This window comes from Salvelinus fontinalis, chromosome 9, assembly GCF_029448725.1.
Source record: "Salvelinus fontinalis isolate EN_2023a chromosome 9, ASM2944872v1, whole genome shotgun sequence".
Taxonomy (NCBI): Eukaryota; Metazoa; Chordata; class Actinopteri; order Salmoniformes; family Salmonidae; genus Salvelinus; species Salvelinus fontinalis.
The window spans coordinates 6106701-6129529 of NC_074673.1; the positions used below are offsets into that span (position 1 = coordinate 6106701).

Genomic DNA, 22829 nt, shown 5'->3' on the forward strand with positions numbered 1-22829 from the left:
TGACGACGGGAGAGAGGTCTACGCTGTCACACATGACATCATACCTGACAAAGACTGGGTCATGCAGTTCAAGGTAAGACGGTGTCTGTTTGTGTGCAGTGATTTAATTAGGTACCGGTGCCTCTTGTAATATATTGAACACCTGTTCCCGGCACCTATAACGAGTACTGTCACCTTTGTTATTCTGCAATGGCTTAGATAGATGTGTATCTCTGTTAACAGATAGCCGTCCTCTTTGTTTGGGTGTGTACACAGAAACCATTAACATATGTGTCCATTGAGGTTACGATAACGGATAATGTATCCCTGTGTGTCTTTACAGATAGCAGTGGGCTGCGGTGTTCCAGAGCGCCAGGCGGAGCGGCAGGTCCACGTCCAGTACTCTGTGGACTTCGGTGTGTCCTGGAGGTACCTGGTGTTTCAGTGTCTCCCTGCGGACCCTCGCTGTGGAGGACATGTCTCCCAGCCCAGCGTCTTCTTCCCTGCCCAGGGCTGGAAAAGGGCCGTCTACCCCCTACCGAACAGCCTGGCAGACACGTGAGTGACACGTACATACAGTGGGAAGAACAAGTATTTGAAACACTGCCGATTTTGCAGGTTTTCCTACTTACAAAGCATGTAGAGGTCTGTAATTTTTATCATAGGTACACTTCAACTGTGAGAGACGGAATCTAAAACAAAAATCCAGAAAATCACATTGTATGATTTTTAAGTAATTAATTTGCATTTTATTGCAGGGGTCCTGTTCTATCAGCAGCTCTTGGGGGGGGGGGGGGTCCTGTTCTATCAGCAGCTCTTGGGGGGGGGTCCTGTTCTATCAGCAGCTCTTGGGGGGGGGGGTCCTATTCTATCAGCAGCACTTGGGGGGGGTTCTGTTATATCAGCAGCACTTGGGGGGGGTCCTGTTCTATCAGCAGCTCTTGGGGGGGGGGGGGGTCCTGTTCTATCAGCTCTTGGGGGTGGGGGGTCCTGTTCTATCAGCAGCTCTTGGGGGGGGGGCTGGGGGGTCCTGTTCTATCAGCTCTTGGGGGTGGGGGGGGGTCCTGTTCTATCAGCAGCTCTTGGGGGGGTCCTACATTGGTTCTGAAACTATATTATGTGTTGTTATGTTCTGCAGCGCGGTCCGTTTCCGGTTTTACCAGCAGCACTCGGACACCCAGTGGGCTGTGGAGAACTTCTACATCGGGCCGGCCTGTGACGGCCACTGTGGGGGACATGGAGACTGTCTAGACCAGAGATGTCTCTGTGACCCTGGCTTCACTGGACCCAACTGCTACGCCAGCACTTCTCTCAAGGTATCAATCGGTTCATCAATCTTTATTTATTTAGTACATTTTCACACAAGTTGTTCCTATCCGGCTCAAAGACCATGTCTTTTGTACACTCCATGCCTCTTTAACTCTTGTGTGTGTAACAAAGTGTTGGGAAAAGACAAGACACATTACCCTTCTGTGGTCAATAAAGTATCTATTCTATTCTTATAGGCGTCTCTGAAGGAGCGTTTTGACTGGGAGGGGGCCCCAGGCCCTCAGTGGCAGGTCCTGGAGGGGGGCCATCCCTGTACCGACTGTGGGGTGCTGGTGGAGGGGACAGCCCTGTACTTTGGAGGGGCAGATGCCAGACAGGCCGTCACCACTGACCTGGACCTCCGCGGAGCCAAGTTAGTAACTCTACTGTTCGTCTTCTCAGGGTTCGGTTATACTATTTGTGTATAGTCATTTTCTGTCAATTCAGGCTTTTAAGATTCCCTTTCAGTGTGTGTGTGTGTGTGTGTGTGTCTCGTTTGGAGGAGTTGCGAGAAAACACTACACTAAATGTAATCTTCCTCTTCTTCTTCTTCAGGTTTGTAGAATACTGGGCCAGGATCGGCAGTGAAGACAACATGACCATGTGCCATCGCCCAACCTGTCGTAAAGAGGGAGTGCTGCTGGACTACTCCACAGACGGAGGTATGAAACAACATAAACAAATAGACGTTTAGAAACAAATCCACGTAGCTCCATCAGCAGGGGAATGCTAACGATTAACCTGATGGAAACCAGCAGGGGAATCCTAACGATTAACCTGATGAAAACCAGCAGGGGAATGCTAACGATTAACCTGATGGAAAACCAGCAGGGGAATCCTAACGATTAACCTAAAGGAAACCAGCAGGGGAATCATAACGATTAACCTGATGGAAACCAGCAGGGGAATCCTAACGATTAACCTGATGGAAAACCAGCAGGAGAATCCTAACGATTAACCTGATGGAAAACCAGCAGGGGAATCCTAACGATTAACCTGATGGAAAACCAGCAGGGGAATGCTAACGATTAACCTGATGGAAAACCAGCAGGGGAATCCTAACGATTAACCTGATGGAAAACCAGCAGGGGAATCCTAACGATTAACCTGATGGAAAACCAGCAGGGGAATCCTAACGATTAACCTGATGGAAAACCAGGAATAATATTAGAATATTACAGAATATTACAGAGATCCATCACTTCATGTCCCTCCCTCCCTCCCCCAGGTGTGTCCTGGACCCTGCTCCATGAGATGGACTATCTGAAGTATGTGTCTGTGAGGCGTGATTACATCGTGCTACCAGAGGGGGCGTTATCTAATGCTACACGGTTGCGGTGGTGGCAGCCCTTCCACGTCTCCTCTGGTCTGGCGACATCCGGGCCGGAGCGCGCTCAGTGGGCCGTCGACAACATCCTGGTGGGAGGGTCTGACATCAACCCTTCCAGCCTGCTCGACAACTTCGATGACGGTAAACAGATTGTGCCGTATTACCTTCGCAAAGGAATGGGAGTCTCTTTCTAGGGTTTTTTATGCCCTTAGACAAATCTAAAAAAGACAATGGACAACCAACTATTCTTCTTCTCTTTCTCGTACCCCCCCCCCCCTCCCCCCCCGTCTCTCTCTCTCTCAGAGGGTGTGTCACATGAGGAGAGCTGGAGCTTCTATCCCAACGCGGTGCGTACAGCAGGCTTCTGTGGGAACCCCTCTTTCCACCTCTACTGGCCCAACAAGAAACAAGACAAAACACACAACATTCTGGCCACTCGCGAGCTCATCGTACAGCCTGGGTACATCCTACAGTTTAAGGTATAACCTCTCAGCATTTACAGCTTGGCAGCATCCTACAGTCTTACATAATTAACATGAACAATAATAGAGGTCCAAGGATCAATCCCTGTGGAACACCGTATTTAATCTCAAGAGGGGCTCCTTTGAAAAGGATAAACTGAATTATTGGTTTTAGATAGCTGCTGCAAACCGTAGCATTTACAACATGGCTACATCACAGAGTTTAAGGTAAGTGTTACTGTTATCATTTCTTGTATCTCCTAATTCCTACACTCCTCTGTCTTCTGTGTAGATTGTGGTCGGTTGTGAGGCAGACAGCTGTGAAGACCACCATTCTGTCCTGCTGCAGTACAGGAAGGATGCCAGGTGAGAGAGAAAGCGATATGGATCTTCTTCTCTATGCTGCTAATGTAGTGTTCCGATGCGCTAGCTAAATGCCTTCCTCACACAGTACACAGCCAGGGTTGGGGTCAATTCAGGGGAGAATGACTGCCCCCCCCCCCCCCCCCCCCCCTCTCATTGATGACAGGAAGTTCAAGGCAGACCGCGGTACTGCATTGCAATGTTTACAGGAAACAGAAGACCATATTACAGTGAAGGGGAAAATGGCAATGTATGTGTAAATAAATACACATTTTGAAGACAATCACCGTACCAATAATTACTTCTATTTCACTAGATGTCCTTTTATATTTAAGGATAATTTAGTAGCCTGCAGTACCCCGGTCGGCCTTCAACTTGAGATAATCAATGAGAGGGGGCAGCACTGAGCTAGCCTGCAAAGCCACTTCCCGAAGTAGCTCAAACTGCGCATGTAATGTCTACATACATTTTCCACAAGACGCCATCTTAACCAACTTCTTGGGCTCCAAATGCGCTATTGAGTCTTCCCAAAGATAAATGGTGTCATGTGACCGATGACTTTGTCCATTCATATATACAGTCATTGGATCAAATCCATGTCAATTCAGTCAATTCAGGAAGTAAACTGAAATTCTAATTACAAAATGTTCCTCATTAAAAAGTAATTGGAATTGACAACAACCCTTCTTTCTCCTCCCTCTATCTCCCTCTCTCTCTCTCTCCATCCTCCCTTTCTCCCTCTCCAGGTCTGACTCGTGGCAGCTGGTTCAGTCAGAGTGTATTCCCTCCTCTGTGAACAACGTGGGCTGTTCTCCCTTCATGTTCCATGAGTCCACCATCTACAGTCCAGTCAACAGCTCCAGCTGGACCAGGGTCACTGTTCAGCTGCCTGACCACGTCTCCTCAGGGTAGGACGGCTGTGTGTTTCTGACCACGTCTCCTCAGGGTAGGACTGCTGTGTGTTTCTGACCACGTCTCCTCAGGGTAGGACTGCTGTGTGTTTCTGACCACGTCTCCTCAGGGTAGGACTGCTGTGTGTTTCTGACCACGTCTCCTCAGGGTAGGACGGCTGTGTGTTTCTGACCACGTCTCCTCAGGGTAGGACTGCTGTGTGTTTCTGACCACGTCTCCTCAGGGTAGGACGGCTGTGTGTTTCTGACCACGTCTCCTCAGGGTAGGACTGCTGTGTGTTTCTGACAACGTCTCCTCAGGGTAGGACCGCTGTGTGTTTCTGACCACGTCTCCTCAGGGTAGGACTGCTGTGTGTTTCTGACCACGTCTCCTCAGGGTAGGACCGCTGTGTGTTTCTGACCACGTCTCCTCAGGGTAGGACCGCTGTGTGTTTCTGACCACGTCTCCTCAGGGTAGGATGGCTATGTGTTTCTGACCACGTCTCCTCAGGGTAGGATGGCTATGTGTTTCTGACCACGTCTCCTCAGGGTAGGACTGCTGTGTGTTTCTGACCACGTCTCCTCAGGGTAGGACCGCTGTGTGTTTCTGACCACGTCTCCTCAGGGTAGGACGGCTGTGTGTTTCTGACCACGTCTCCTCAGGGTAGGACAGCTGTGTGTTTCTGACCACGTCTCCTCAGGGTAGGACAGCTGTGTGTTTCTGACCACGTCTCCTCAGGGTAGGATGGCTATGTGTTTCTGACCACGTCTCCTCAGGGTAGGACCGCTGCAACCAGAAGGCTGCTGGTTTCAGATCATGCGTTTAGAACTTAATTCGTACACCGCCCCAGAAGCCCTGAAACTGGATGCTGTCATTCAGGTGTTGATAGTCCCCCCCTGACTGTATGATAAAGCAAGTCCTATACGTTTTGTCTCATCTCCTCCCCTCCCGTCTCCTCCCCTGCAGAGCCACGCAGTTCCGTTGGATCCAGAAGGAGGGTGCTGGCGAGCGTCATGGCTGGGGGGTGGACAATGTCTACATCGGGGAGGCATGTCCTGGGATATGTAGCGGTCATGGTTACTGTACCAGCGGGGTGGTCTGCATCTGTGATGAGGGACACCATGGTGGGTAACGGATAAGACTACAACACTGACACAAAGACTACAACCTCTAACACAAAGACTACAACACTGACACAAAGACTACAACCTCTAACACAAAGATTACAACCTCTAACACAAAGACTACAACCTCTAACACAAAGACTACAACACTGACACAAAGACTACAACACTGACACAAAGACTACGACACTGACACAAAGACTACACCACTGACACAAAGACTACACCACTGACACAAAGACTACAACCTCTAACACAAAGACTACAACCTCTAACACAAAGACTACAACACTGACACAAAGACTACAACCTCTAACACAAAGACTACAACCTCTAACACAAAGACTACAACACTGACACAAAGACTACGACACTGACACAAAGACTACAACCTCTAACACAAAGACTACAACACTGACACAAAGACTACACCACTGACACAAAGACTACAACCACTGACACAAAGACTACAACCTCTAACACAAAGACTACAACACTGACACAAAGACTACAACCTCTAACACAAAGACTACAACCTCTAACACAAAGACTACAACACTGACACAAAGACTACAACCTCTAACACAAAGACTACAACCTCTAACACAAAGACTACAACACTGACACAAAGACTACAACCTCTAACACAAAGACTACGACACTGACACAAAGACTACGACACTGACACAAAGACTACAACCTCTAACACAAAGACTACAACACTGACACAAAGACTACGACACTGACACAAAGACTACAACCTCTAACACAAAGACTACAACCTCTAACACAAAGACTACAACACTGACACAAAGACTACAACACTGACACAAAGACTACAACACTGACACAAAGACTACAACCTCTAACACAAAGACTACAACACTGACACAAAGACTACACCACTGACACAAAGACTACAACACTGACACAAAGACTACAACCTCTAACACAAAGACTACGACCTCTAACACAAAGACTACAACACTGACACAAAGACTACAACACTGACACAAACCACTCTTGTAATCATAACCTGATGGTCTTAACTTCTTCCCCTCTGAGTCTGGTTCCTCTCAGTCTGCTGTCTTTCTTACAGAGAGTTCTAATTGACAATTGATTGATTGATTGAAATCTAGCATTCATATTGGTTCTCCTGCCTCCATCTCCCAGGTGATGACTGCTCCCTGTCCAGCAGTGACCTACCTAGCTCAATAAAGGATAACTTTGAGTCAGGCAGCGTGTCAGAGGAGAGCTGGCAACTCATCCAGGGTGGCGGGGTGGGTAGTGGGTGTGGTCAGCTCTCTCCCCACGCCCACGGAGACTCGCTCTACTTTAACGGCTGTAAGACGAGACAGGCGATCACCAAGCCTCTGGACCTGACACGAGCCAGGTATGGACTGGACAATGGATTGTACTGTACTAGCCTAGCCTAGCCCACAGTCTATCCAACTACTGAAGGTACAGTGAGATAAGTTTGTTATACAGTACAGTACCTGTAAGACGAGGCCTGCGGTCACCAAACCTGTTGACGTCACACGAGACATGTACTAGTGGACACTGGACCATACTTGCGTAGCATAGCCTAGCATAGCTTGTCCTAGCCTTGCCCACACAGGACCATACTAGCGTAGCCTAGCATAGCTTGTCCTAGCCTTGCCCACACAAGACCATACTAGCGTAACCTAGCATAGCTTGTCCTAGCCTTGCCCACACAGGACCATACTAGCGTAGCCTAGCATAGCTTGTCCTAGCCCACTACTGAGACCATTGAGATCAATATACAGTATTACTAAAATAGAAAACTTGGAGGCTAAACTTCTAGGACCTAGTCCATCCAAAAATACCAAGGTATTTACCAGAACTCTCTCTCGCTCCCTCTTTCTCTCTCTCCTTCACCCCACCACCTCCCCCCCTCTCTCATCCTTCTCTCCCCCCTCCCCTCCTCCTCCCTCACTCTTTCTCTTTCACCTACAGTAAGATCATGTTCGTGCTGCAGATAGGCAGTGTGTCCCAGACAGACAGTTGTAACACAGCCCTGGACCAGGCTGACACAGTGGACAGGGCAGTTCTGCTGCAGTACACGGTCAATAACGGAGTCAGTTGGCACGTTATCGCCCAACACCAGCCCAAAGACTTCATCAAGGCCCAGAGGGTTTCCTACAACATCCCACTGTGAGTGAACACAACACTAACACGCACGCACGCGCACACGCACACGCACACACACACACACACACACACACACACACACACACACACACACACACACACACACACACACACACACACACACACTCTGAAAGCTAGAGAGTGTACAGGTCTTTGTTCCAGTCCAGGGCTAACACACCTGACTAGTTAATCCAGTGTTTCCATGAACTACCTGTTACTTTCCAGCAGCAAAGTTGATGTCCACTAGTCTAAAAACACCTACTGACACGCTAACTGCCTACTCTTGACCTCTGACCTCCTCTCCTCCTGTCGCCTGTCCCAGAGAGGCGAGGGTTAAAGGGGTGGAGCTGCGGTGGTGGCAGCCACGTCACGACGGAGCGGGACATGACCAGTGGGCGCTGGACCACGTGGAAGTAGTGCTGTGAGTATCTCCGACCAACCTGGTACCCCTTGTCCCTAGAGAACCTAGAGAACCTCAGTCTGAGAACCTAGAGAACCTCCGTCTGAGAACCTAGAGAACCTAGAGAACCCCAGTCTGAGAACCTAGAGAACTTCAGTCTGAGAACCTAGAGAACCTCCGTCTGAGAACCTAGAGAACCTAGAGAACCCCAGTCTGAGAACCTAGAGAACCTCAGTCTGAGAACCTAGAGAACCTCCGTCTGAGAACCTAGAGAACCTAGAGAACCCCAGTCTGAGAACCTAGAGAACCTCCGTCTGAGAACCTAGAGAACCTCCGTCTGAGAACCTAGAGAACCTCCGTCTGAGAACCTAGAGAACCTCCGTCTGAGAACCTAGAGAGCCTCAGTCTGAGAACCACTTATTGTGTGAGACCACTTAATGCATACACAAAGCTTGTCACGCACCGTTTACACACACCATCTTCACACCTGCATAACCGTCTACATAGCAGAAGCATAGAGCATTTTAATGCCTATTGCATGTTGCTGAGGGCTTTATATCAATGATAAAGGTCATTGATTATAACATGTTAATGAAGAATGTCATGCATTGCAAGTGTTTCATCTAACAGTCATGAAATGTGTATGTAAAGGCCTGATGTAGTTCCGTTAAGTGCAGGTGTTTAAGTCGTTTAGGCAAACAACAGATGGCCCATTGTTTTGTACCACTTCACGCAGAGTGGAATGATATCTGTAGAACAAGGTCTTGTACGTGTAGAGTCAACACGCAAACTACACAAAAACACACACCTGCGCTGTCCCTGGTTTGGTGTGGCCTTGACCTGTCCTCTCCTACTCTCTTACTCCTACGGTTGGTTCTCAACATTCAACAACAGTGTCTGATGAACAGAATAACCGTTCGATCCTCACACTTCTCTTTTTTATTTCTGTCTCTCTGTTTCACCACTCCACCACCATTCCCCTCCTCCTTTTCAATTGTTTCTTTGTCATCGTGTGTCTCTCCTCTCCTCCCTGATCTCACGACACTAACATGCGTGACCACATTGCTTCTCCTCCTCCACCGCCTGTGCTTGTGCTCACCTGCTGGCTCATCATGTCCTATTATGTCTCCTCCTCCTCTTTCTCGTTCTCCTCATCTCCTCCACTTCCATCTCCTCATCCTCTTCCTCCACTTCCATCTCTTCATCCTTCCTCAATCTCCTCCTCCTCTTTCACCAACTCCTCTGCCTCCTCTTCTTCATATCATCTTCCTCCTCTTCCATCTCCTCCTCCATCTCCTCCTTCCTCTTCCTTCCCTCTCTCTTTCTTTCTGGATGTGTTTGGTCCTTTTTCTCTCCATCTGTTATTGTCTTTACATCTTTCTGTCTCTCTCTCCACCCTCTCCCTACGTTCTATATCCCTTCCTCTCTATTTCTCTCTGACTCTCTTACTCCCTGCTCCCTCTCCTCTCTTTCGCCCCCCGTCTCTCTGGGCCCCCTTCGCCTCCCCAGGCGGCCGGGGTTCCTTCCCCCCCAGATCTTTCTGCGAGCCAGCAGCATCCCCATCCTCCCCTCTCGCGCTCTAACCTCTGCTCTCTTCTGTATTCTGCTCCCTGTGGCATGGCTGTAGAGTCAGGTAAGTCTTCCTCTTCTCCCCGAATGCAGTCCCCTCCTCTTCCTCCTGTGACACCCCCCCACCTTATACCCCTGACCCTCCTCTTCTGTCATCCTCTACCTCGCCTTAACCCCCCCACACACACACACACACCACCACTACACACACACACACACCACCTCCTCCACAGAGACACACACACCACCACTACACACACACACACACACACACACACACACACACACACACACACACACACACACACACACACACACACACACAGGCCACCGACTGTCATAACCCAGAGGCAGGCTCTTCTCAAAGGCTTGTCCATGACACAGACAGAACTGATTGAGGAAGCAGACATCAGGAGAAAAAAGACATCATGACATGACTGCTATCGTCCATGTCTAGGTAGTGGATATTATAAATGTCACACACACACACCACCTCCTCCACAGAGACACACACACACACACACACACACACACACACACACACACACACGACTGCTATCGTCCATGTCTAGGTAGTGGATATTATAAATGTCACCAAAACACCTCGGGGTCCCAAATACCTATATGACATATCTGAAATACTATTTCTCAACTAAAAAAATCCCCTTTTGTGTCAATTGGTCTGTATATTTTAAACACACACATCTCAATGGTATCAATCAATGTGTGTGTATATGTGTGATGCAAGCCTTCACTATATGAATGTATCGTTACCATTTGAGTGTTTTGGGTCTTGCTACGTGTCCGCACACAGCCTAATAAGGAGTTGAGGCTGACTTTGACACACACACACACACACACACACACACACACACACACACACAGAGAGGCACATGTTACAACCTCCGCTTCGTTCTAATGTGGACATCAAACGTTGATCATTCACTTCGGTACAGACGTTATTCACACCAGCAGTGGTGTGATGCAGAGACGCCGGCATAACTCCAGAGCTCGAGACATCCACATAAACAAAAGACCTCGATCTCATCAAGCCCTTCATCAGAATAACCAACCTCCATCTAACTCCTTGCACGATGGGCTTTTTCATTCCAACGTTACAAAGCCCCCCCCTATCCCCGCCCATCCATGGCTGCCTGTCCATGGAAAACGTAATTCTGTGAATCAAGAGCCCTCTCCATCCTGGCCGTCCTCTAACTCGCTCTGTGAAGGAGACAAAAAAGACAACAACATAGAAGTGGAAAGACAGACATCCCACTTTGTCAGCCCCTCGTCCCCCTCCCATCCCCCTTCTCTACCCCCCCCCCACCCCCCCCTCCCTCCTCCCCCCCGCTTTGCAGGGGGCCACATGCTGCGCTCCTGGCATCACCTGCTGGATGGACGAGGCAATGACAGGCTAAGCAAGAAGAGCGATCTTCAATCACGGCTCCTCTTTGTGTCTATTTAGTTCAGTTTCCCCCTCCCCCCTTTTGTTGGTCTGTTTGGTTTCCCCTTCTGATATGGATGTTACTCAACGAGCTCAGACACTCTTCCTATAGAACCTTAGAACATTAGAACCCTGATCAGAGTTAGAACCCCCCTCCCCCCCCCCAGAAACCCCGACCCTGTTTGTAGCTAGTGTATGTGACCCTGTCTGTAGCTAGTGTCTGTGACCCTGTCTGTAGCTAGTGTCTGTGACCCTGTTTGTATCTAGTGTCTGTGACCCTGTCTGTATCTAGTGTCTGTGACCCTGTCTGTAGCTAGTGTCTGTGACCCTGTTTGTATCTAGTGTCTGTGACCCTGTCTGTAGCTCTCTAGCCAGCCATGTGTCCTCTAGTTGTGTCCCATCATGTCTTGTCCTGTTGACTCTTTGCGTATGATACTGCGATTGAGAACATGTCAAAACCAGCTGTTGATCAATATTTATATATATTTATATACAGTTCAATATAAAGTAAGTTATGAATAGTCCACTATTTGCTTAGTTTGAATGTTTGAGGTTAGGGGTGAAACTCAACAGAAAATACCAACATGGATCTAGGAATGTGTGAGCTCGCATATGAGACTGTGTGTGTGTGTGTATTTCAGACGGTGTGTGCATGGATGCATGTGTAGATACTGTAAATGCCTCTTCCTTGGTTACTAACAGTCACCATCCTCTTCCTCCCTCTCTCTCTCTCTCACTGTCTTTGTCTCCCTACAGCACCCGTAAACAAAACTACATGATGAACTTTGCCAGACAGACCGGCTTACGTCACTACTACAGCCGAAAGAGGCGGGCACTGCAGCATGCCTAACCAATGGATTTTCCCTACGACCTGCCAATTACACATATGACCGACCGACCGACCAATCACATTCCTTTCTCCTGATGCCATATCACCCTGTCAAGTCCTGCCCTCCAGCCAATGGATTCCAGTCAGCCTTAGACCACACCCCTTCCCTCTCCAACCCCCACTCTGCCAGAAAACATGGACCATCCCATCAGTTTACGCTGCAACCAATCAGAAGCCTCACCCCCCCCCAATGTGACTGGAAGGAAGGAGACGTGAAGGAGCAACAAAGGCGGACATTTTGTTTACTTTTAATGGACTTCCGGGTTTCTAGTTGTTTTCTAATCGTTGCTGTACGTGGTTATTATATGATGATTCCCTGTTCCAGTTGCGATACGATGATGATACTACCCACTCCTGGATTTCCCCCTATCACCCCATCCTACCCGCCTAGTCCTACTACTACCACACTGTGAAATTATTAAGAGAAATATCACTGATGACCAGTGACATAGAGTTGGATAGAGGGCACACAGTCACAGAAGCGATAATGGCAAAGCTAGGAGGGGGGGCCCTGTTTCCAACTCTATGCCAGGTTACTGGGGTGTATTCATTAGTCCGATTCCATTGCAAAACGTTTTACAACAAAAACCATTTACTGTTTACTCTAGGAACCAAGCGGAAACAAGCGGAGGGAAAACGGAACGAAAATGGAGAGAGACCTAACTAAAATTTGTCCACTAGAAACTCTTTTGGAGTAAACGGTTTCCATTGCAAAACGTTTTTGCGACAGAATCTGACGAATTAATATACCGCAGGGCTAGTTGGCTGAGCCGGAAGGAGAGGGGGAACACTCCTCCGCCTGCACCGGTATCTAAGAGGAAGATCATTCCAGTGATAACGACGCTAAAAAATATAGTACTGTGTTCTTCCTGTTCTGTGAGTTATTTTCGTGATGAGTCAACTGTGGCCGTGTTTCGTTTAATTGGTTTGTTTTTTTACTAATTCACATTGCGCAATTTTCGGTTGGATGAGTTTTTTTTTCTCTCCTTGTTTATTGGATGAGGGACAGATGGATAAGGGGCAGGGTGGATGAACGAAACCCTGCCGTCAAGGTAGGCGGAAGGAAGAAACAAATCGCAAAAATAGAGGGAAAATACATAAGAAAAAAAGGTTAAATACCGAACAATGATTTCGTTTTTTTTTTATATATGTTGGCTCCTGAAAATACAGATATTTATGGTAAACGGTTCTCCACGTAACCTATTTAAAGATACACTGTGCGTGAAATCTGTGTTATTTTCTAGTGTTAAGTTATTAGGCAGTTATTCAGCCTCTCGGCCTACAACGTCTCCCACCCCTCCCCCCTGCATCCCTCCCTCTCCCTGTGCTGTTACCACATCCCTCTCCCCCTCCCCCCAGCATCCCTCCCTCTCCCTGTGCTGTTACCACATCCCTCTCCCCCTCCCCCCAGCATCCCTCCCTCTCCCTGTGCTGTTACCAAATCCCTCTCCCCCTCCCCCCAACATCCCTCCCTCTCCCTGTGCTGTTACCACATCCCTCTCCCCCTCCCCGTGCTGTTACCACATCCATCTCGTGCTGTTACCCTCTCCCCCTTCTCGTGCTGTTACCCCCCCATCCCTCCCTCTCCCCGTGCTGTTACCCCCCATCCCTCCCTCTCCCCGTGCTGTTACCCCCCATCCCTCCCTCTCCCCGTGCTGTTACCCCCCCATCCCTGCCTCTCCCCGTGCTGTTACCCCCATTCCTCCCCGTGCTGTTACCCCCATCCCTCCCCGTGCTGTTACCCCCCATCCCTCCCTCTCCCCGTGCTGTTACCCCCCATCCCTCCCTCTCCCCGTGCTGTTACCCCCCCATCCCTCCCTCTCCCCGTGCTGTTACCCCCCATCCCTCCCCGTGCTGTTACCCCCCCATCCCTCCCTCTCCCCGTGCTGTTACCCCCATCCCTCCCCGTGCTGTTACCCCCCCCCATCCCTCCCTCTCCCCGTGCTGTTACCCCCCCCATCCCTCCCCATACTGTTACCCCAATCCTTCCCTCTCCCCGTGCTGTTACCCCCCCCATCCCTCCCTCTCCCCGTGCTGTTACCCCCCCATCCCTCCCTCTCCCCGTGCTGTTACCCCCCATCCCTCCCTCTCCCCGTGCTGTTACCACCCCCATCCCTCCCTCTCCCCGTGCTGTTACCCCCATCCCTCCCTCTCCCCGTGCTGTTACCCCCATCCCTCCCTCCCGTGCTGTTACCCCCCATCCCTCCCTCTCCCCGTGCTGTTACCCCCCATCCCTCCCTCTCCCCGTGCTGTTACCCCCCATCCCTCCCTCTCCCCGTGCTGTTACCCCCATCCTTCCCTCCGTGCTGTTACCCCCATCCCTCCCCGTGCTGTTACCCCCATCCCTCCCCGTGATGTTACCCCCCATCCCTCCCTCTCCCCGTGCTGTTACCCCCCCCATCCCTCCCTCTCCCCGTGCTGTTACCCCCCCCATCCCTCCTTCTCCCCGTGCTGTTACCCCCCCATCCCTCCCTCTCCCCGTGCTGTTACCCCCCATCCCTCCCTCTCCCCCCCGTGCTGTTACCCCCCCATCCCTCCCTCTCCCCCCCGTGCTGTTAACCCCAATCCCTCCCTCTCCCCCCCGTGCTGTTACCCCCCCATCCCTCCCTCTCCCCCCCGTGCTGTTACCCCCCATCCCTCCCTCTCCCCGTGCTGTTACCCCCCCATCCCTCCCCTTGCTGTTACCCCCCATCCCTCCCTCTCCCCGTGCTGTTACCCCCCCATCCCTCCCTCTCCCCGTGCTGTTATCCCCACCCCTCCCTCTCCCCGTGTTGTTACCCCCCATCCCTCCCTCTCCCCCCCGTGCTGTTACCCCCATCCCTCCGTGTTGTTACCCCCCATCCCTCCCTCTCCCCGTGCTGTTACCCCCCATCCCTCCCTCTCCCCGTGCCGTTACCCCCATCCCTCCCTCTCCCCGTGCTGTTACCCCCCCCCATCCCTCCGTGCTGTTACCCCCATCCCTCCCCGTGCTGTTACCCCCATCCCTCCCCGTGCTGTTACCCCCCATCCCTCCCTCTCCCCGTGCTGTTACCCCCCCCATCCCTCCCTCTCCCCGTGCTGTTACCCCCCCATCCCTCCCTCTCCCCGTGCTGTTACCCCCCATCCCTCCCTCTCCCCCCCGTGCTGTTACCCCCCCATCCCTCCCTCTCCCCCCCATCCCTCCCTCTCCCCCCCGTGCTGTTAACCCCCATCCCTCCCTCTCCCCCCCGTGCTGTTACCCCCCCATCCCTCCCTCTCCCCCCCGTGCTGTTACCCCCCATCCCTCCCTCTCCCCGTGCTGTTACCCCCCCCATCCCTCCCCTTGCTGTTACCCCCCATCCCTCCCTCTCCCCGTGCTGTTACCCCCCATCCCTCCCTCTCCCCGTGCTGTTACCCCCCCATCCCTCCCCTTGCTGTTACCCCCCATCCCTCCCTCTCCCCGTGCTGTTACCCCCCCATCCCTCCCTCTCCCCGTGCTGTTATCCCCATCCCTCCCTCTCCCCGTGTTGTTACCCCCCATCCCTCCCTCTCCCCCCCGTGCTGTTACCCCCCATCCCTCCGTGTTGTTACCCCCCATCCCTCCCTCTCCCCGTGCTGTTACCCCCCATCCCTCCCTCTCCCCGTGCCGTTACCCCCATCCCTCCCTCTCCCCGTGCTGTTACCCCCCCCCATCCCTCCCTCTCCCCGTGCTGTTACCCCCCCCCATCCCTCCCTCTCCCCGTGCTGTTACCCCCCATCCCTCCCTCTCCCCGTGCTGTTACCCCCCATCCCTCCCTCTCCCCGTGCTGTTACCCCCCCATCCCTCCCTCTCCCCGTGCTGTTACCCCCCCATCCCTCCCTCTCCCCGTGCTGTTACCCCCCATCCCTCCCTCTCCCCGTGCTGTTACCCCCCCATCCCTCCCTCTCCCCGTGCTGTTACCCCCCATCCCTCCCTCTCCCCGTGCTGTTACCCCCCCATCCCTCCCTCTCCCCGTGCTGTTACCCCCATCCCTCCCCGTGCTGTTACCCCCATCCCTCCCCGTGCTGTTACCCCCATCCCTCCCCGTGCTGTTACCCCCATCCCTCCCCGTGCTGTTACCCCCCCATCCCTCCCTCTCCCCGTGCTGTTACCCCCCATCCCTCCCTCTCCCCGTGCTGTTACCCCCATCCCTCCCTCTGTGCTGTTACCCCCATCCCTCCCTCTGTGCTGTTACCCCCATCCCTCCCCGTGCTGTTACCCCCCCATCCCTCCCTCTCCCCGTGATGTTACCCCCATCCCTCCCCGTGCTGTTACCCCCCCCATCCCTCCCTCTCCCCGTGCTGTTACCCCCCCCATCCCTCCCTCTCCCCGTGCTGTTACCCCCCCCCATCCCTCTCCCCGTGCTGTTACCCCCCCCCATCCCTCTCTTTCTCTCTGCTGATTTCTGCTCCCCGGAGATGAGGCTCCACCAGTGTTGTTTTTTGAAGTCTACTGTGTAATATGGACCCTCTCCCACTCTTCTCTCTGTAACTCCACTATAGCAATCTCCTGTACATATAAGTATATCCACTATGGGGAGACCCAGCAGCCTTATAAAAGGGAAATAAAGAACTGTCCAAACCTCAAGACATAGTCAGTGTGTGTGTGTGTGTGTGTGTGTGTGTGTGTGTATATATATATTTATATTATAACGTCATCGCCACATTCAAAAAAAGACAAATTGCTGATTCAACAAAAACACATAGTCCAGTTAGTGTATAAAACATTTATTTCACAATCATAAAAATATAAATTTATCTCTATTAAAAAAAAAGAGCCAAATGCATAATCTTCCGTTGTATTTGGTATAAAAAAAAAAAATGTTCTTAACTTGGTTGTCCAGGTTGATGCATACCTCCGTTTGGTTGGACTGAGTATGCAGCAGTAGATGGTAAAACCATTCAACCAACAAATCCCTAGTACTCCTCACGTCCTTTAGAAGAACCAGCACTTATCTAAAAAAATTACATGATTTTTTAAAGTAGGCTTGTGAGAGTTACAGGCCCGTTAATAACAGCATAGTCATCGCCACCACGAGGGGGACCGAATTAACCGCAACACGGTGTCCGGCGTTACAGTAGTTATAGTCACAGCACGCATACGTCATGGTGTAGACAGTTCCTTTCAGTGGGAGAGGGTGTACCTGACCGCAGCCCGTCGGCGCCATGCAACCCCGGGTGGACAGGGCGCTGTGGTTGCCATAGCGACCGTTGCCCGTCATGCAGAGTTCCGCGGGAGGGCACTCCGTCAGGATGAGGTCAAAGGTCTTGTTCCGGTACATGATAGGGCTGTAGTAACACAGCAGGTTGTTGTTACAGTGGAGGGCTGGGAGGAGCAGGGACAAACACAGGATGGCGGATAGAACCGGGAACGTCTGGGGCCTGAGAGAAAATAGACATCTGGTGGTGAACATTCATGTCAGTCAGCGTTAGAGAGTAGCCTGGTCCCAGATCTGTTTGTACTGTATAGCTAGCTCCTTAGGCTGCGTTTAAACAGGCAGCCCAATTCTGATGTTATTTCCACTCATACTAGTTCTTTACATCCAATCACAGCAGATCTTTTCTCAGAGCTGATCTGATTGGTCAAAGGGGCAATTAGTGAAAAATAGATCAGAATTGGGCTGCCTGTGTGAACGCAGACCTAGTCAAACATTGAACGTCATCATCACATGAAAACAACTATAGGAGTTGTCCAGACATCACAACGGATCTGGGACCAGGCTAGAATTGGAGTGGTATTGGAATGTAACAGAAACTGCTGATTGGTAACCCACCGGGCTAATTAGTCAATTGGAACAAGAGCTTGATGGGTAGGTTGCCGACTTGCAATAAAAAGGAAAATACCAACTTGTCAAACAAAAAACAGTCATGCTTACATGAAGTTACAGGTAATGTCCTAGTAATGAACCTTCTAGTCTCAGTTTTATCTAAAAGACAGGTTGAAAGCCTTGTATGAGTGCTCTCAACCACATAAATTACTAACAACTTGCTCATGCAATGTTAATATGTAGGATGAGGACTTACCTGCCCATTCTTACGACTCTGGGGGTTGAGAAGAATTTCAAACTGGATACAACAGGTGGTGTAGAATGGATGACAGATGCTCTGTATACTATCCCAACACTTACTGCTGGTCGAACCTGTACCATCTAACCTCAAACGAAGTGACCACACCCACTTCCGGACACCTGTTATTCAGATCAGGACAGACTGAAAAAATGGATTTTAAAGTAACTGTTCAGTGAAAATCTCGTTCTGTTAACGTACACCCAAATAATGTTGACTGATATACTCGTGTTGCCAAAGCATAATTTGAACACTTAAAAAAATAAAAACACCTCGCTTGTTAGGATGAGCTAGCCAATCAACGGTCTACTCACATTAATATTTTTAACGACCGGTATACGCCCACCATTCCAACACAGAACATATTAACAAAGATCCAATGTAGCCCTTTTTTAAATCTCAATATCATGATTTCTGGGTAACAATTAAGTACCGTAATGTGATTTATTTTTGACCGTTTGAATTAAGTGACAAATATAGCTTCTTAGTAAATAGCAACTTCTCAAGCAAGAATTTAGCTAGGCCTGGGTGTGGTCTGAGAGGGGAAGGGGAAACTGATAACTAGCTCTTATTGGCAGAGGGGATTGAAACTCTTATTGGACTATCAACTAATTTACCACCTGGTGATGTCACTGGGCTGGCCAAAACTCCAGCCCACCAAAACAGGCAGCCTTTTTAAAAATCACCTCTTACACTAAGGGCATTATCACAATATTATGCCAACCTAAGTGTGGAAATATATATAAAACACAAAGAATTCATGTTTTTTTTTTTTTTTACTGCACTGGGCCTTTAATTCCCATTGTTTTGGAAGGAAAATGATTTCACTCATTGTTCCATTTCATAGAAATGTTGAGACACTGGACAGTTACATGCTCTCTTTATTCACACCGTTCACCAGCTACCACACTGAGAACTACAGCTTTTAACATATTGCAACATCACTAAAACATAGATTACAATTTATGTAAGTTTTTACAAATAATTGAATAAATAAGCACATTTACACAGGAAATAAAATCTATTTGAATAAGTGTCATCCCTTGTATGAGGGTGAGGGCAGTGACTGTGGCTAACAGGCCTGCCCCCTGGCGACAAGTAGGGCTGAATTCCAGATGGACCCCTAGCCTCTACTCTTTAGCCACTCCTGGAGATCTGAGAGGACTTTATAGATGGAATTCATGTTGTATTCTCCATGTAGCGGAGTGACGGTGTCATCCTCCGCCACGTCCTCGTCTCCAGGGCATCTATCCAGAGGGTCCGTCGCGGTAGGAGGCTTCTCACTGTGCCCCGACGTCACTCCTAACAGCCTCTGAATGTAGGTATCAGAGGCTGGAGGCTGGTTACATTGGGCACTACAGCAACACCTAGAGAGTTAGTTAGGAAAATGCAAGTCACTCAGTATTACAGAAATTGGCAGTGGTGGAAATAGATAAAAAAGCAACCAATTGTCATAAAAGTATAGATCCCTTAATTAGAAAGTTACTCATATAACCCAATAAAATACTACTTGAGTAAAAGTCTAAATATATTTAAGTATCAAAAGTAAATGTAATTGCTAAAATATACTTAAGTATCAAAATTCTAAATAATTTCAAATGCCTTCTATTAAGCAAAGCAGGCAGCACCATTTTCTTGTTTTTAAAAATGTATATAGATCGCCAGGGCCACACCCCAACACCCGGACATCATTTACAAAAGACGCATGTGTTCAGTGAGTCCGCCAGATCATAGGCAGAAGGGATGACCACGTGTTCTCTTAATAAGTGTGTGAATTGGACCATTTTCCTGTCCTGCAAAACATTCAAAATGTAAACGACTACTTTTGGGTGTCAAGTACTTTTTACATGATTTTCTTTAGGAATGTAAGTGAAGTAAAAGTTGTCACAAATATAAATAGTAAAGTACAGATATCCCAAAAAATAACTTAAGTAAAAATACTTTAAAGTACTAGTTAAGTAATTTACACTAATGGCAATATATGACGTATGTAAAACCACACCCGTAGACCACTCAGCCTGTGGGTTCAGTCCAACCCTAATTTAACACACCTGATTCGACTAACTAGCTGCTCAACAAGACCTTAACTAGCTGAATCAGATACGCTAAATTAGGGTTGGACTGAAAACCTACGGGAAGGTAGTAATCCAGGAAGAGAGTTGGGCAGCCCTGCTGTAGGCAATCATAGTACAGCATATCAGAGCTGTAATACAGGAGACGGACACCATTTTGGAACATTCAGATAGAAATATGCTACGTAGAACAAACATGACTGACATGTAGAATAAGGAACTACGTCAGCTCTGTTTGTGGCATTTCTATCTGACGACTGGCTAAAACAGGGCCACTAATGTTGATGTGCGACTGTCCCCGTGAAACTACATTTAATAAAGTCAAATTTGGCTACTGAACCTGTATGTCACATTATAGCTGACCCCTCGGTAGGTCACGGCATGGGTGGAGTTACAGAGGTCAGGGGTCAAGCAGCCCTGTGCAGACAGGATGTGAGTGGAACCGAAACGCCCACTACTAGTACCACAGCGCTCTTGCGGGAGACACTCGGTGGTGGAATCGTTACTGCAGGACCTGGAAAAAACATGGGAGAATCTCAATTGCATTGTAGGGACGTCCCAAGGATAGCACTAACCGACTCAAATTTTAAGAGGAAACTTTGAAAGTCAAATTACTATGGAACAATTTTCTATATAAAAGATCAAGCCTAGTCCTGACATAAAAAGCTTTTTCAATGGGAAAAAAAAATCTCCTTTGAGAATGCTTTTCAGTCCCGGACTGGGCTTAAATCGGTCTGTGTCCAGTCCGGGAAACTGCTTCCCAGTGATGTAATGGGTGGGGGACGACACCAACCTTCCTTTGTGCTGTAGAGGGCAGAAGTTACACAGCAGACTGGTACTAGGAATATGACTGCCCATGGAGGTCACAGTTAGGACCAGGAGGACACAGAGGTAGGCTACTGGAGCCAGGGGTTGGGGAGCGTTCAGCCTGGGAGATGCACAAAATACATTCACAATCTTGAGTTTGTAAAAGACATTTCTATTTAAAAAAAAACTCTATATATTTCTAGTCAAATGTTTTTTAATAGATATACCAAAGAGGTGTGGGTAAAAACCCTTTAGTGTGGCAGCAGCATGTAACATGGGCGCCGTTTTTAATCGAGGTGGTTTGAAACGTTTGAGCAAAACGTCAACAGACATTCCCCAAAAAATAAAAAGCAGACACTGCTGAACATTTGTAATGTGAGTAAAGAAGCTGTTGTTCACCTGTGTTTTCTCTGTGACGCCATTTTTCCTGGTCCTGTGTTTATAAAAGACATCTTGGTCGACTGTGCCTGAAGAAGAGTCGCAAACCCAGCAGGGTTGTGTTCATTAGGACACATAACAGAAAACTGTTTTAAAACTTTTTTTACAAAGAGGAGTGGAAATTAGTGTTCCTTATTGGACAGGTTGGATAGTCCCACCCTGTTTTTATTCAATTTTCAACCGTTTGGTGCCCAATGAACACAACCCACGGAGCTGCTGATTAGTAAAGCAGAGTCAGCTGTGTCACTCAGCTATAATCAACATCTCTGTGTGTTGGATTTACATAATCAGCCGTCTTAAAATCATAACATCTAAAACTTCTTCTAACAAAAACAAACCAGTAATACAACTGAAAGTAGACTACATTGTTTATTGTGAAAAAATACATAAATGTCATGCTCTTTTTTTTTTTGTGGGTCTCGAAACATGTTCATGTGTCTCTAGTGCTGAAGGTAAATGTGTGCCTGCAGCACTATCTACTACACAGACAACACTTACACCCCTCTTCTTGGGGATTAACTGGTAGCATCAAGTGAAGGTTAATGCCACATTCAAAACAACTGGGAACTGTGGGGGGTGGGGGGGGCGAGATCCGACGAGATAAAATAGTTTTGAACGGTCATCCAACTCGGGAATTCCAACTCGGGAATATCAGGCCTCTTTCTGAAGCTCTGACTTTCCCGACCTGAAGATCACTGGCGTCATGATTTGACCTGATATTGTTCAGAGTTCCCTGTTGTTTTGCACGCGGCAAAAGTCGCACGACATGACACACGCATCAGGGGTTCGGGTCAGTTCCATTTCAGTTCAAATTAATTCAGAAAGTAAAACCAAATTCTAAATCTTGACATACATAGAGGATGCATCCTGATTCTAAGCCATTTAACAACAACAAAAAAGTGTTCAAGTACACATTTAGGGAGAAGGGTGCAAATTGGGATGCATCCAGCCAGTCTTCTTTTTGATAAAAAAAAAAAAATCAAAATCAAGTTTATTTTATATAGCCCTTCGTACATCAGCTAATATCTCGAAGTGCTGTACAGAAACCCAGCCTAAAACCCCAAACAGCAAGCAATGCAGGTGTAGAAGCACGGTGGCTAGGAAAAACTCCCTAGAAAGGCCAAAACCTAGGAAGAACCCTAGAGAGGAACCAGGCTATGAGGGGTGGCCAGGATATGTGTAAAGGAAGGGAAGGCCAGTCTACAGTGTATGTGTCTCTTCAGGTAGACGTGAAGAAATCCTCAAGGAGAATTCCCTTCCAGGTAGACGTGAAGAAATCCTCAAGGAGGATTCCCTTCCAGGTAGACGTGAAGAAATCCTCAAGGAGAATTCCCTTCCAGGTAGACGTGAAGAAATCCTCAAGGAGAATTCCCTTCCAGGTAGACGTGAAGAAATCCTCAAGGAGAATTCCCTTCCAGGTAGACGTGCAGAAATCCTCAAGGAGAATTCCCTTCCAGGTAGACGTGAAGAAATCCTCAAGGAGAATTCCCTTCCAGGTAGACGTGAAGAAATCCTCAAGGAGAATTCCCTTCCAAGTAGA

The 22829-nt window shown here is 48.9% G+C and overlaps 3 protein-coding genes across 3 annotated transcripts in view; 1 reads left to right on the top strand and 2 right to left on the bottom strand.

Annotated features, from left to right (window-relative positions):
- Positions 1 to 12652, top strand: part of LOC129862940 (reelin-like) — a gene marked incomplete at its 5' end in the record, with an annotated part of 79764 nt that extends 67112 nt beyond the window's left edge. The window contains 14 exons of the mRNA XM_055935043.1: positions 2 to 73; positions 323 to 537; positions 1118 to 1295; positions 1485 to 1660; positions 1843 to 1949; positions 2516 to 2758; positions 2921 to 3096; positions 3371 to 3444; positions 4188 to 4349; positions 5299 to 5456; positions 6630 to 6849; positions 7434 to 7631; positions 7951 to 8049; positions 11798 to 12652. Of these exons, the coding sequence (XP_055791018.1) occupies positions 2 to 73; positions 323 to 537; positions 1118 to 1295; positions 1485 to 1660; positions 1843 to 1949; positions 2516 to 2758; positions 2921 to 3096; positions 3371 to 3444; positions 4188 to 4349; positions 5299 to 5456; positions 6630 to 6849; positions 7434 to 7631; positions 7951 to 8049; positions 11798 to 11891 (2172 nt within the window). The remainder of the gene's footprint in view (position 1; positions 74 to 322; positions 538 to 1117; positions 1296 to 1484; positions 1661 to 1842; positions 1950 to 2515; positions 2759 to 2920; positions 3097 to 3370; positions 3445 to 4187; positions 4350 to 5298; positions 5457 to 6629; positions 6850 to 7433; positions 7632 to 7950; positions 8050 to 11797) is intronic.
- Positions 12653 to 16903: 4251 nt separating this feature from the next.
- Positions 16904 to 18010, bottom strand: LOC129861761 (protein Bouncer-like). The gene is made up of 2 exons (XM_055932914.1): positions 17931 to 18010; positions 16904 to 17288 (listed from the first exon to the last, which is right to left on the bottom strand). The coding sequence occupies exons 1-2, from the start codon at positions 17936 to 17938 to the stop codon at positions 16904 to 16906; spliced, it is 393 nt and encodes a 130-aa protein (XP_055788889.1). The 5' UTR covers positions 17939 to 18010.
- Positions 18011 to 18835: 825 nt separating this feature from the next.
- Positions 18836 to 22822, bottom strand: LOC129861762 (uncharacterized). The gene is made up of 4 exons (XM_055932915.1): positions 21251 to 22822; positions 20838 to 20972; positions 20385 to 20558; positions 18836 to 19339 (listed from the first exon to the last, which is right to left on the bottom strand). The coding sequence occupies exons 1-4, from the start codon at positions 21364 to 21366 to the stop codon at positions 19096 to 19098; spliced, it is 669 nt and encodes a 222-aa protein (XP_055788890.1). The 5' UTR covers positions 21367 to 22822; the 3' UTR covers positions 18836 to 19095.
- Between the last annotated feature and the right edge of the window lie 7 nt (positions 22823 to 22829).